Genomic DNA, 14040 nt, shown 5'->3' with positions numbered 1-14040 from the left:
GGGTAAATTTATGATTTTCAAATTCCCCTCCGTGATCACTTCTTATTCTTTTAATTTTAGTATCTTTTTCATTTTCTATTAATTTACAAAAGTTACTAAATATTTCATAGGTTTCATCTTTAGTTTTTAGGAATTTTACCCATGAAAATCTAGAGTAGTCATCAATTATTACTAAGCAATACTGGTTCTTGCTTAGTGACTTAGCTCCATGTGAATCAAATAAGTCAAGGTGAAGGAGCTCAAGTAAGGAGCTGGTTCTTTCAAGATTTGTTGATTTGTGTGTTGACTTAGTTTGTTTTCCTTGTTGACAAGCATTACAGATAGAATTTTCAATGAATTTTAGGTTTGGTAAACCTTTAACTAGACCATTATGACTCATTTTTGAAATGAGTCTAGTGTGAGTGTGACACAATCTTCTGTGCCACAAAGCAGTTTCCTCTTCTTGTGTTAGAAAACACTTTGTTGAGGATGTCGGTAGATTAATTGAATACATATTATTTATCCTAAGTCCCTTAAGTAAGATTTCAGGATTTTCAATGTTTTTAACTAAACACCTGGTTTTGTCAAAAGTTACTACGTATCCGCTATCACACAATTGACTTATACTTAGTAAATTAAACTTGAAATTTTCAACTAAAAGGACTTTTTGAATAATAAAATCGGAGTTGAGTTCGATATTACCTCTTCCGATTACCTTAAGTTGACCTTCGTTACCGAATGCAACTGATCCTAAGTTCTTGTATGTGAGTTTAGTAAACTTCAATTTATCTCCAGTCATGTGTCTGGAGCAGCCACTATCCAACATCCATTGATCCAATTCCTACATAGGAAGTGGTTGAATTGTTTTAATGGATTTCACGATAGTTAAATTGAAGTAAACTTGTTAGAGATAAATTTTGAAGGAGTTTTGAAATTGAATTTTTAAAATAATTTTGAAATTTAAGTTTAAAAATAATTTTGAAATTTAAGTTTTAAAATAATTTTGAAGTTGAGTTTTAAAATAATTTTGAAATTGAGTTTTGAAAGGATTTTTTGAAATTGAGTTTTAAAATGATTTTGAAATTTGAGTTTTAAATTGATTTTGAAATTTGAGTTTTAAAATTGATTTTGAAAATTGAGTTTTAAGATTGATTTTTAAAATTGAGTTTTAAAATTGATTTTGAAAATTGAGTTTTAAAATGATTTTGAAAATTGAGTTTTAAAATGATTTTGAAAATGAGTTTTAAAATGATTTTGAAAATGATTTTTAAAATTGATTTTGAAAATTGAGTTTTAAAATTGATTTTGAAAATTGAGTTTTAAAATTGATTTTTTAAAAATGAGTTTTAAAATTGATTTTGAAAATGAGTTTTAAAATTGATTTGAAAATGATTTTTAAAATTGATTTTGAAAATTGAGTTTTAAAATTGATTTGAAAATGATTTTTAAAATTGATTTTGAAAATTGAGTTTTAAAATTGATTTTGAAATTTGAGTTTTAAAATTGATTTTGAAATTGAGTTTTAAAATTGATTTTGAAAATGATTTTCAAATGAATGTTATTACTTAGTCATCTCACCCGATCTAAATTTTCAATCAGGGACACCTATGATTGATGTGAGATGATTTATAATTCAATTTTAAGGTTTGGGTTAACTTTGTGTTAGATTCAGGTTTAGCTTTGGGTTCAACAAGTAAGCATTCTTTGGATAAACTTCTGGGCTATGGTGAGTCACAAGGAACTCATTAAAGTAACCATGCCTTCGAGGTTTTCCAAATAGTCCTACCCATTGAGCTTAGTACTAAACCTTGGTCTAACTAGTTAGGATCCATTTAAGGGTAGCTTCGGTCAGTTCCACTTGGCCAAATGCACCAGGTCGAAGCCATATCTTCCTAGACATGCGATGCCCAAGCTTCCCTAACGTACTATCATCCAAAAACTTCACCAGTACTGTGGTTCAAGTTAACCTTAGTCCGTTTTAATCTAACCTTAATTACCCTGCCGGGTAATCTACTCTTGTTTTACCCATTTCGGGTAGATTAGGTTCAGTTACCCTCCCGGGTAGTTTAGTTGGGGGTGCCAGCGAGTCTGGATCCCTTATCTTCATTTTGAGTTTTAATTTCTTAATTTGAATTTTGAATTTTGAATTTTGAATTTAATTTTAATTTAGATTTCGAATTTTGAATTTAATTTTTAATTTTAATTTTGAATTTAATTTTAATTTTAATTTCGAATTTTGAATTTAATTTTTTCCTTTCGAATTTTAAAAAAATTTTACTTTCGAATTTTAATTTTAAATTTTTAGGATTGTTTTTCTCTTTGCTCCCCCTGGATCATGGCCTCGATATGGTCTATCGAGGTAGTATATTTGATCCTTTGGAACCCAGTATTGGCCAAGTCCAACTTGATTAACCAAGTTAGACTTGGAGACCCATGCTTGGACTGTTTTAATACTTTGTTTGTTTATTAATGATAAATAGGATCTATATTTACTTTTGTAACCCAGCCCTGTTCTGTTGTAGATGGCTCTTTGTGTCCCAAGAATCAAGTTCAAATTCTTGGAGCCCAAAGTAAACCGTTCTAAGGTATTTTTTAAATCTTTAACCTGATTTGTTAGATTTGAATTTTCTTTCTCAAATTTTTGAACTTGAGTTGGTAATTCAGTCTGACTCTGGTCAGGTAAAGGTTTGGTGTTAGCCACTTCTTTAAGGACACTTACTTCCTTTAGAAGTGACTTAACTTTCAGGTTTGACTTAGCTAATTTGCGCAATAAATAGCTAACTAAAGTATTCAACCGGGAAATACTTACAGTGGGGTCTGTTCCTTCGGAAACGGATACGGATCCGTGGCTTTGCTCGGACTCGGCCTCAGACTCGCTCTCGCATCCGTATTCGACGACTTGGTCCCGGGCCATTAATGCAAGTAGACTCGTTTGCTCGAGCTCGTCGTCGTCGTCCTCCGATGAAGATTCGTCCCATGTTGCCTTAAGGACCTTTTTCCTTCTTTGCTTTTTGATCTCCTTCAGGTTAGGGCAGTTGGTTTTGATGTGCCCTTTTTGGTTACACCCGTAGCATGTAACTTCAAACTTCATCTTTGTATTTTGTGGGCCTTCCTTTGATTTTACTGCCTTCTTCAGATCTCTTTTGTCGAATCCTTTCGTCTTGTAGAGCTTCTTCACGAGGTTCACCAGCTCGGTTGTAATGTCACCTTCTTCATCGTCAGAGTCTGGTTCAGCTTCCGATGCTGGTTCGGTTCTCCGTCGTGGTCTTGGTTCCCGGGTTCGGCTTGTACCTGCAACCAACGCAATACCTTTCTCGGTAGGCTGTGCATTAGTCTGCTCATGAAGTTCAAATTCACTAAAAAGTTCATCTAATTTTAAAGAGGATAAATCCTTGGAAACTTTGTAGGCATCTACCATTGATGCCCACAATGTATTCCTTGGAAACGAGTTTAAGGCATACCTTATTACGTCCCGATTTTCTATTTTCTGGCCAATTCCGTGAAGAGAGTTAAGGATGTCTTGTATTCTCGCGTGAAGAGAACTCGTCGTTTCGCCTTCCTGCATTTTTAGATTATATAATTTATTAAGTAAAAGATCTCTTTTACTTACCTTGGTGTCGTCAGTGCCTTCGTGGAGTTCGATGAGCTTTTCCCAGAGTTCTTTTGCGGAGGAGAATGGACCGACTCTGTTGAGCTCTTCTTTGGTAAGACCACATTGAATGGTGCAGGTGGCTTTTGCGTCAGCTTCCACCTTTTTGATAAATGCTGGCTCCCAATTTTCACAGGGTGTAGGCTTACCGTCGGTACCAGTTGGCAGTTGATCATCCTGTATCTGACGATCTTCAGATATATCTCCATTCGCCCTTCCAATACCGAAGTCTTCTCCGGAAAATAGTGGGGGACGAACGGTGCTATATCCTTCTTGTTGGGCCATTTAGATCTAAAAGAACAAAAACAACAAAATCTATTCCAAGACCGAGTCTTGGATTAGTAATGCTGGAGTAAAGGATAATAAAAACGAACTCGAGTGGTGTTGCACCTACTTCGAGCAAAAGTCGATTCGAGGGAAACAAAAATTAGAATATAGCTATAAGGCTAAATTCTAATTCGACTCCGAAAATGAAAAAAAACTGCGAAAAATTTGTTTTGAAAGGTGGTTGCACCAATTCAAAACGACCCCGCTCTAATACCAATTGTTGGATCGAGACGCGCTAGAGGGGGGTGAATAGCGCTCGCGGCTATTTCGTTCGATTATCGAAATCGTAAAACGTTCGTAGAGTAATTAAAGCAGCGGAAAATGTAAATAAACACAAACACAGAGACACGGTCGTTTACTTCGTTCGGAGCCTAAGGCGACTCCTACTCGAAGGCCCGCGATCCTTGATCGCTTCCGGTGGGCAACAACTATAAGCTCGATAAACGATTACAAGTTGAAGTACAATAAACGACAGTAATTAATTATACCAACGACAAAGAAATGAAGATTCGGAGCTCCTGGTCGTCGGGCACAAGTAGCAGCACTTCGGAACGTCGTTTGGAGCAGCACGTAGCACTTGAGTCACTTGGAAGAAGATATCTGAAGCTGCTGGTCGAGACCCCTTATAAAGGGGGTTCAAGGCGCCTTACACTGTTCATCAAGGCGCCTTGAACGAGCCGAGTCACCCGCGTGGATCAGCACTGACCTGGTCGAACTCTATCTGGTTCAAGGCGCCTTCAGCCTATCCAAGGCGCCTCCAGTCTGCTGCGCTGGCCTTTTCCTGGCTCGCACCCGAGGCGCCTCCAAGCTCCATGGAGGCGCCTCGGACACTGTTCATCCGAGTCCTTCTTTGTGTTTTTGGTACCTGCAAGTATGTTAATCCAAAGATACCTGCAACACAAAGTTAACACAAAATAATAGTATGAATATGAAATTATGACAGTCTCCGGACTGTCCGGGTCTGACTTCGGGTTTCCAGCCGGAAACCCTAGGTGGAACGCGTCCTCACCTACTCCTCTCAGGAGATTTTACCTGTTGCCAGTACGATCCTCCAGATCGACTGGACTTTTGCTCGGCACTCGATGCTCCCGGACTTTCTGCTGAACATCCGCTTCACCGGCCAGTTCAGACTTTCACCTGGTTCGCGACACCAGGACTTTCCACCTAGGGTTACCACCCCCTAGGACTTTTGCCTGAAGCCATCGACCTGCCAAGACTTTCCGCATAGGGTTACCACCCCCTATGACCTAGGGTTACCACCCCCTAGGGTTTTACCTTGCCTAACCGCAGTTAGGACTTTCCTGAAACACTCAGCAAAAGCTGTCAGATAACAAAGCACCTTAACTTTGAATCCTTTGCCATTATCAAAACTTAGGTTCGATCGTCGGATGCTTCCCGCACCAACAGTGGCTGGCTGACCGGTGTAGGGAACAAAACATGGGAGTCCATACCTTTCCCCTTGCCTTCGGCCGTTCGGATGTTACATGCTGAACGGCGCGTGGTCTAGCTTCTGGATATGGCCTCATCCCCTCGGCTCGAGGCCCTCTCGGTGGTTGACTGACCAGGTACCTCCACTCAGTTGGCGTTGGTGGGTCAGTATGCATCACTTTCCTTCTGGCCGCCTGGGCCTCCTCCACGTTGATGTACTCGCTTGCCTTCTTTAGCATATGATCGTAATCGCGGGGCGGCTTCCGGATGAGCGAACGGAAGAAATCCCCATCGGTCAGTCCTTGGGTAAAGGCGTGCATCATGGTCTCGGACGAAACTATCGGGATGTCCATGGCCGCCTGGTTGAATCGTTGGATGTAGGCTCGGAGAGTCTCTCTGGGCCCCTGCTTCATGGAGAATAGGCTGACGCTCGTCTTCTGATAGCGTCTACTACTTGCGAAGTGGTGGAGGAACGCCGTTCAGAAGTCCTTAAAACTCTGAATCAATCCGTCCGGCAACCTCCGGAACCATCGTTGCGCCGAGCCGGACAGGGTGGTGAGGAAGACTCGGCACTTAACTCCGTCGGTGTATTGATAGAGAGTAGCGGCGTTATTGAACTTACCGAGATAGTCGTCCGGGTCAGTTGCACCGCTATATTCTCCAATCGCCAGGGGAGCATAGTACTTTGGGAGCGGATCCTGCAGAATCGCCTCTGAGAACTGGCGATTGATCCGCTCAGGAGAAGAATCGATCCGAGGCGGCTTGCCCTTCTTGATGTCCCGCGCGGGCGCTTCATCAGCTGACGATCCTTGGTTGGCCTGCGTGAGTTCGGAGGGAGTTTGGAATAGGGCCCGATGGAAGGGAATTGGCGCGGGTGGTGCATCTCCTGGCGTGCCGGTCTGCCCTCTATTCTGCGCCCATGTAGAAAATTGCTCCGATCAATCTTCCAACGCTGCTCGGCTACCATATGCCGAGGTGGCCTGCTGCACTAGCCGTTCGGCTTGTGCCCTCTGCTGCTACTCCACTATTTTTGTCGCTCGCGCCTGGATGAGCGCGTCGAGCTCCTCTGGAGAGATCGTCACGGTGTGTGAGCGTCCAGCTTCCTCCATCTTCTCGACTCAGATTCAGGTGTGTTCCCACAGACGACGTCAATTTGATCATGTCCGAGTGCTGAGACAATGGTCACTGGAGACGTGGCGCTCCCTGCTGGCTTCACATAAGCTCCGGGATGGCGTAGGCCTCCGTCGAGAACCTATAAGCACAAAACTGAGCCGGGAAGGGGTTCCCAGCGACAACCCTCCGACACTCAAGTCAGTTCCAGACGGCGAGAAATCGAAGTAGAGTAACGAGAATTGTAGCTACAGTGGTGAATAGTGCATACCTCCGTTGAAGTCTGGGGATCCTTATATAGAACTCCTTGAAGGTGCGTGCACGCTTACCGAGACATGCACGCTTCTCAAAGTATACCTATAATGAATGTGTCAGAAAAGCGTGTCTGACGCCATACCTTAACAGACCGGGCATATCCTTGACGTGATAGTGGAGACTTTCACCGTACGATTCTCTGCCTGACCATGCCGCCTATCGGTGACACCTGCCCCGAGGAAGATATTCTCTCTTGCTCATCTGGTCATCTACAAGACTGAGCGGGGGGTCCGCTCGGCTGCGCTCCCACACTGCTGTGGGAGTGACCGAGCCGAGTGGGAGGCATGTTTGTCCCCTGGTGCTTTATCCTGCTCTCGCCTCGCCTCGCGCAATGTCCACCATCCGGCTGAGCGAGGACTCCGCTCGGCCCCTGAGCGCCGGAAACCCAGCGTTGAGTTGGGCTGTCGCGCCGCCGCCCGGGCAGTGCACCGGTCGGTCGGCCTAGCCCGTGCTGTTGACCGTGCTGACTATGACCCCCACGTGTCTTTGGCCCCTCTACCATTCGGGCCCCACTTTACCCTTGGATCAATATATTTTGACTGTTTCGCTTGGTATGGTACTAGATTTAAAACTATGCTCGACACAAATAATATTTCCTTCCTGTGTTTCATTTCTTTCTTTTTCAACTCAAATCAATTTTTGATATCATGCATCAAAACATTAGCACGGTATCGAAATAGTTTCATTTCCATCAAAAATTAAAATTTTAACCTGACTCAAAATTTTAAACCTTAGTTCTAGGTATTTTTCAAACCTAGGATGTTCATGGATAAATTTAAGATCCCAAGCATACTGTGTCTATGCTTCTTTCACGGCATTATGCTTATAATGTTCTATCTATCCGTTTGGTTTTCTTCTTTTTCTGTGTTTTTATTGCTCCGCTAGTGGCTCTTCTCTATTTTGTTTTCTTCTTTCTATACATTTTCACAATTGCATGTCTTAACAAGTGCTCATTCCTCGTCTCAATTTTGAATGCTCTCTTTAGTCTTCTAAGATCCTGTCACCTTGTGTGCAATTATTTTATTATTTTTGACTCATGTTTTCTAGTTTACACCATTTATTTTGAAGGTCAACGGACACTGAGGCTAGGATATTGAAGGTCAACTCAAATGGATTTAGTGTTTGCTTCCAAGTATGTTCCATTAATATTTTCATTATTATTATCCTTGTTTCTTGTTGATATCAGGTGTCATTATTTATCTTGACTCAAAAAACACATCAATATATATGCTATAAGTTATAATATTTTTAGTATTATTATCCTTTCATCTTTTGATATCATGTGTCATTATCTTAACCAAAAAACGTACTATACATATGCTTCATAAAAGGACAATAATTTATGCATTTGTTCTTGTATGGGTCATTAGACATTTATATTTGCTCGTAAGGTTCATTATTTCAAAAAAAGAACATATTTATGTAAAATATTTTATGAGATTTTTTCCCTTGTTTGGCTATATACAAAGAAACATTTCCCTTCCATTCCTTGCTTGTCTGCTCGCACCACCAGCAACGGCTTGTCCGTGAAGTTGCTGCACGTTGATCCTCACCTACGTTGATCCTTGCTTGTCTGCTCGCACCCCCATGGTGTCAATCCCTAACCACCTTTGTTTGCTCGAGCTCCTGTGCATGTCGATTCACAATGTAACTACTGAAGCCAAAGAGGAGATAGACGGGTGCATTGGCTTGAGGGGTGCTCATTTGAGTAGAGGCTGGCTAGGGCTAGCTAAGGGGTCAACATTGGTGGAAGTTGGTGACCGAGGATAATAGGGTTATAAATGAATCAGAAACTAATATTTAAACTTATTTGAAAAACAACCGTGACAAATTAAATAGAACCTAAAATAAATAGAATAGTTGAAATAATGGTTCAAATTTGACTTAATTTCTTTTTTATGAGCTTAGCATTTGTCATGAGGGTATGATAGGAGTGTCAATTCAGATGGATCAGATCATATTCGGATCAGGTTAAAATATAAATTAAAAAAAAAATCCTAATCCAAATCCGGCCTGAATAGAAATATAACCCAAAACCCTTAATCCCGAATCCGACCAACCCAATCCTAATTTAAAAATAACTTTTTTTAACTATTTCCTTTATAAATTTTTACTTTTATCTAAATAATTCATCATTAATATTAATATACATAAAAATATCTTAATTTTTAAAATAAAATTTAATTTAACCTAAAAAATCACTAAAATCTAAATTTAGATTAATCTGATTGAACCTAAATCTGACCTAAAAATTTTTAATTCGAAAATCCTCCTATCTGATTTTTTTTTCAAATTCCCTCAAATTAAATTAGATTCATTTTTGACACCCTAACGTGTCATTTTTGACACCCCTAACTTAGTCGTTTCTGTTGTGAAGTATCAGGCTTCTGTGGGATGCCGATGAGTAATAGTGCTAGGCCAGTACACCAAAACCTGTCAAAGTACTCTAAAAGGGGGGAATAAAAAAACAGACAGGCAATAGGCGAGCAAGCTACAAAAGAGAGCACTTAATTTGAACTGCCTCACCATTCAATTCAAGCTCCAAGAATATCTTGATAGTTTCTGAGGACAATTCAACCAAATATTATCGGAGGAAATACTTGCAAACTATAAAAATAAATGTTACAAAAAAAAAATGAAACAAAATCCAACAAGTTTTGAGTGCTAGAACATTCACATTGCTGATAATAAACAAAAAAAAAAGCATAAATAAGATTGGTTTGTGGCATAAACTGTCATTCTTAAACAGCAAAAGAGATTGAAATCACATATACATTCTGATCAATTCAAGTGTTCTTACATTTTCATTGCTCCTCGTTTTCTCAGTCAAAGAGGACAAGGTGTACATGAAGACGCCGATAATAAACAACAGCAACTTTTGCTTCATCAAGAGTTGTCGAAGCGGTGATGAGTTGCTTCAATATGTGGAACTCCTTCAGATACATCCTTAGGAACCTTCTGTAGGATGACTAAAATAGCTGTTTGAGTTAACAAGATGAAAAATAGTGCATAAGCACATTACGGTGAGATTATTCTGTTGTTGCATTTATGTTCTCACATCTTTCAACATTCCACCTTTGTCCAGCTCTGCAACTAGATCTTTCAGTGACGGAACTTTACTGGCCAAGGTCCTGTACAATCTCGAGTACCTGGCTCTCGTACCATCTGCTGTTCGTGCGAGGGCTAGCAAGCTAATTGCTTCGGGCAATTGGTCAAACACCTTCTTGATCTCCTCAAAGCTCATATCAGCGAGAATCAAAGGTCTGGGAACAACTCTGATGATCTCACCACCCTTGGGTTCCTCCACGCGTGCATCCGCTTTAATGACCAACTCGGAGCTAGAATTTGCGCCACATTTCACGATGAAGGGGGTCGTAGAACCAGTGTTGAATTGCAGGACATTCCACTGCGATACAACCTCTGCACTGGAAGTCGAATCTGCTTGTGGTTGTAATGTTCGTGTTTCATCATCATGGGGATCATCTCTTTCTGGTATTGTCTGCAAAAAAATAGTACAAAAATACATTGAACTCAGTAAACTGAATCATTTATCTTCACTGTTTGTGTCACGTATGTTAAATGAACTATGACCTATATGAAAATTTTATAGATATGTCAATCATTTCCAATCACAGCTAATGAACATTTGCTATTAAACTGTTGGATACATTAAACCAATTGGAGAATGTTAACGACTAAATTTTGAAATGAGAGCCAGCAGATTGAACTTAAATCTTATTTAACCAAAACTAGAAAGCAAGGCACGACAAAATATGTATGAAAAAATATTGTGCTCAACTTACCTCAACAACTTTACGAGCACCTAAGATTTCCTTTTTAGCACATGGATGATCAATGTCAAGGAGCGATGGCATCCTCTCCAAAAGTTCATCCAGATTTGCAAGCATCGCTTTCTTCTTGGATTTAGTAAGCAAACTTGTGGATGTTTGTCTCAGAATTTCCTGCAAGATGAAAGCTATATGTTAGTGCTCTGCAGGACAAACATGGAGTACTCTTTCAAGAGGTAACAGAAAGCAAGGAGACAAAAGATACCTTGACTTCTTTTAAGATGGTATCCAATGATATGAGAGATGCCAATCGCGCATCTTCAGCAGCCGTAGATGGATTTCGGATGGGCGAACCACCTTGCTCTTTTGTTAATAACGCTGAATCACTTCTCATTTGTTGTAAAATCTGTAATAGAGCAGCAGCAAAGGAACCATATTTATGTAGGGAAGGAATTTTTCAAAAAGAAAAGGTAGTGTGTAATTAAGAAAACCAAACAAATTATGTAGCTCATTAAACATGATATATAGAGCACCAAAGGCACACTTCTCAACAATAAATATGAACCACATAATCATCGAGTCATGTTTCTCCCAATAATTTAGAGTTGGCAATATGAATCTGTTTCTTTCATTGAGCTCTATGCAAGCTTATATCACTATTAATATCATAAACCATGATATAATAAAAGAAACCATGGATTCAAGTGTCCATTGATATTGGTTAGCAAGGCTAAAGTGTATCTTCTAGCCACCAACTGATAAATGTATTGTGCATAGGTAAATATGCTGACACATTTAGGAAGTATCAACCGAAATCACACTCATCTTGGTTGGTACCATCGGGATCAACTATAATAGGAAGATTCCAGAGTATTGGCACAGTACCTAACTGTACGACCAGACAACAAAACTCCAGTTTGGTGCAATGCTTTAAATCTCAGCAGAAATTATTTTCATATCTTTTTATTATTGGACACAAGTAATTAATTCTCCACTGAACTAATTGCATAAACACAACAATGAATTTTTAACACCTATTGGTATCCATTAATGAAACTTTTAATAGAGGAAAAGTCCATCAATGAACCCCCAAATTTTAATTAAGATAGGACAGTTTGTATTTCATTACCTTTTTTCTCTTATGATCGACAGATTCCAGAGCTGATCGCAGCTTGTTGACATGGGCTACATCCTCAGCTTCCTCTGTTGCCAAAGTACCTGCTATATCCTGTTTAACCCAAATATGAGGAAAGCTCCAAGTACAAAATTTAGAAATTAACAGAAAAATGGGAAGTACTTAAAATAGGTTTTATAGATTAGCACTTTCAAATTACTAAAATAAGTACATCCAATGGAATATTAGAAATAGACTGTTAATACAGACAACAGGATAAGAATGGAGATATGCAGTCAAGAATGTTTCTGATTCCCAGTTCATCATACATGTGAGCTTAAGTAGAAAAGAAGACATACTAATGGAGTGTGATTCATGGAATTGAATAACTATTCTTAGAGAATAAAATAGACAAGGAATAAAATAAAATAAAATAAATATTCCTTTGATTCATAGAAGGAAATATATATGAAATAACTATTCTTTATGTTTGACTCATTGAAATATTATAAGAAATAGATACAAAGTTGTTTTTACAATGATTAAATGCTTTACAAGAAATATTGTCTAATTCATCTAGCTCACACGATTTGCCTAGTCCGGTGTGATTGATCCACCCTGCCTCCCAGACTAAGCAAACTGGCCAATTAATATGCATTTTCAGATTGAATAATCCATCCAGCCCAACTTATCCCTTACCCTCCCCAACTTGTTCTGCCCATTCGTTAGTAGTTACGCCCAAACCATATAGTACACTTGACCCACCCAAATTGATCAGCCTGCTCAGTCTTACACCGTCCAACACATGCAACCCGACATGCCAGTCAGGACCATTCAATCCAGCAGTACCTATCGGGCCACCTGGCCTAATCACGCCTTCTGAATCATCTGGCTCACCATGTCTTGATGAGTCAATCAATCCAACCACCTAATCAATTCATTCAACTCACCTCCACCCACCTGCTTGGACTGAAGCAGACCAATTATAATCTGTTGTAAAAATACAACACTCCATTTGAAATAAGAAAAAGAGGTAAACGAATGTAATTGGCCATAAAACTTCAAGAACTTGCAACCAATAGTAGAATAATAACAATAGTAGCACCTTTAAATGTTGCAATTGTGATGAATAAACCCGTTTGGTGTATTCAGACAAAAGTTGGCCCAAAGCATCAGTACTCGGAAACTGTGCAGTACCCAGACCAGCCATCCATCCATCCATAATGGCAGTTGACAGAAGTTCTAGTTGGTTGGTAGAATTTCCACTGATAGAATCATCACCCATGACAGAGAGGAAATCATAATTCTCTGCAAGCCATGACCGAATTTGGCGCTGCAACTCACCAGCTGGTGTATGAACAAAGAGTGCAGCAAGTGCCTTATTTCCAATTGCAAAAGCTTTAGCCTCCTCAGTTATTTCTCGGAGCTTTCCTCCAGTAACATGTTGCCTCCACGTCTCCTACACTTACAAACCAAAGAATACTTAGGACACAAGGAAGATATGTGTTAGCCAATAGTCTAAGTAGTCCTTTTTCCCTGTCTTGAAACAGGTTTATACCTGATCAATCCCTCGAAGCTTTAAGACTATGGATGACAATTTAGACTTTTTTTCTGGTTTTATGTTCACCTTAAAACCATGGACTGAATCATAGTGAACCAGAGATCTACTAGGACTACTACCACGGCTAGAACTTCTGCTATGGCCATCATTAGCTTTTTCAAGGAACCGTTCTACTGAAGAACCCTACTAAAAAGGAGTGGAACAAGATTAAAGGATTTCACAGCTAGCAAGAAATGAAACCAGTTCAGTCAGAAATTCTTAGAAGGTAGCAGAGAGTGGGATACATTACCTTGATCGATTGCAGCTCAGGTGATCGAGCAAGCAGAGATCTTATATATAATATTCTGACACGTGAAACTAGCATGGTGTCCATAACCTTCTTTGGTTCCATTTTACGAATAAATGAAAAAACAGCATCTCTGATCTCAGCAAGTATTTCGTGTTCCCTAGCAGCACCTGCTTTGATGACTGCAGCCAAAATCTGCAACACGATTTACATTTTATAAGTAAGACACTCTAGATGTCATAAGGACTATGAAGTACCAACCAAAAAAATACCATTATCACACACAAAAAGAACATTTATGATTATTCTAAACATTATGTGCCTATTTGATAGAATTCCATAACTATAACTAATTCCCAACTTACCAAAACCAGAGATTTGAACCAAACAAATATTTTTAAGAAGTTGTAGGTTGTTGCAAATTTGAGGGAAAAAATTCTTGGAAATACCAACCCTAGAATAGCAGTATCAAAAGTTCAATTA

The 14040-nt window shown here is 39.5% G+C and overlaps 1 protein-coding gene across 2 annotated transcripts in view; it reads right to left on the bottom strand.

Annotated features, from left to right (window-relative positions):
- Positions 1-9493: 9493 nt before the first annotated feature.
- The window catches only part of LOC122056567 (kinesin-like protein KIN-14L), a 34685-nt gene continuing 30138 nt past the window's right edge, over positions 9494-14040 (bottom strand). For both annotated transcript variants that reach the window (XM_042618574.1, XM_042618575.1), the window contains 7 exons: positions 13561-13752; positions 13269-13454; positions 12816-13169; positions 11726-11824; positions 10862-11002; positions 10612-10770; positions 9494-10307 (listed from right to left, as the gene is read on the bottom strand). In XM_042618574.1, the coding sequence (XP_042474508.1) occupies positions 9855-10307; positions 10612-10770; positions 10862-11002; positions 11726-11824; positions 12816-13169; positions 13269-13454; positions 13561-13752 (1584 nt within the window). In that variant the 3' untranslated portion in view covers positions 9494-9854. The remainder of the gene's footprint in view (positions 10308-10611; positions 10771-10861; positions 11003-11725; positions 11825-12815; positions 13170-13268; positions 13455-13560; positions 13753-14040) is intronic.

Source organism: Zingiber officinale, chromosome 3B (genome assembly GCF_018446385.1).
Source record: "Zingiber officinale cultivar Zhangliang chromosome 3B, Zo_v1.1, whole genome shotgun sequence".
Classification (NCBI taxonomy): domain Eukaryota; kingdom Viridiplantae; phylum Streptophyta; class Magnoliopsida; order Zingiberales; family Zingiberaceae; genus Zingiber; species Zingiber officinale.
This window is presented reverse-complemented; position numbering and strand designations above follow the sequence as displayed.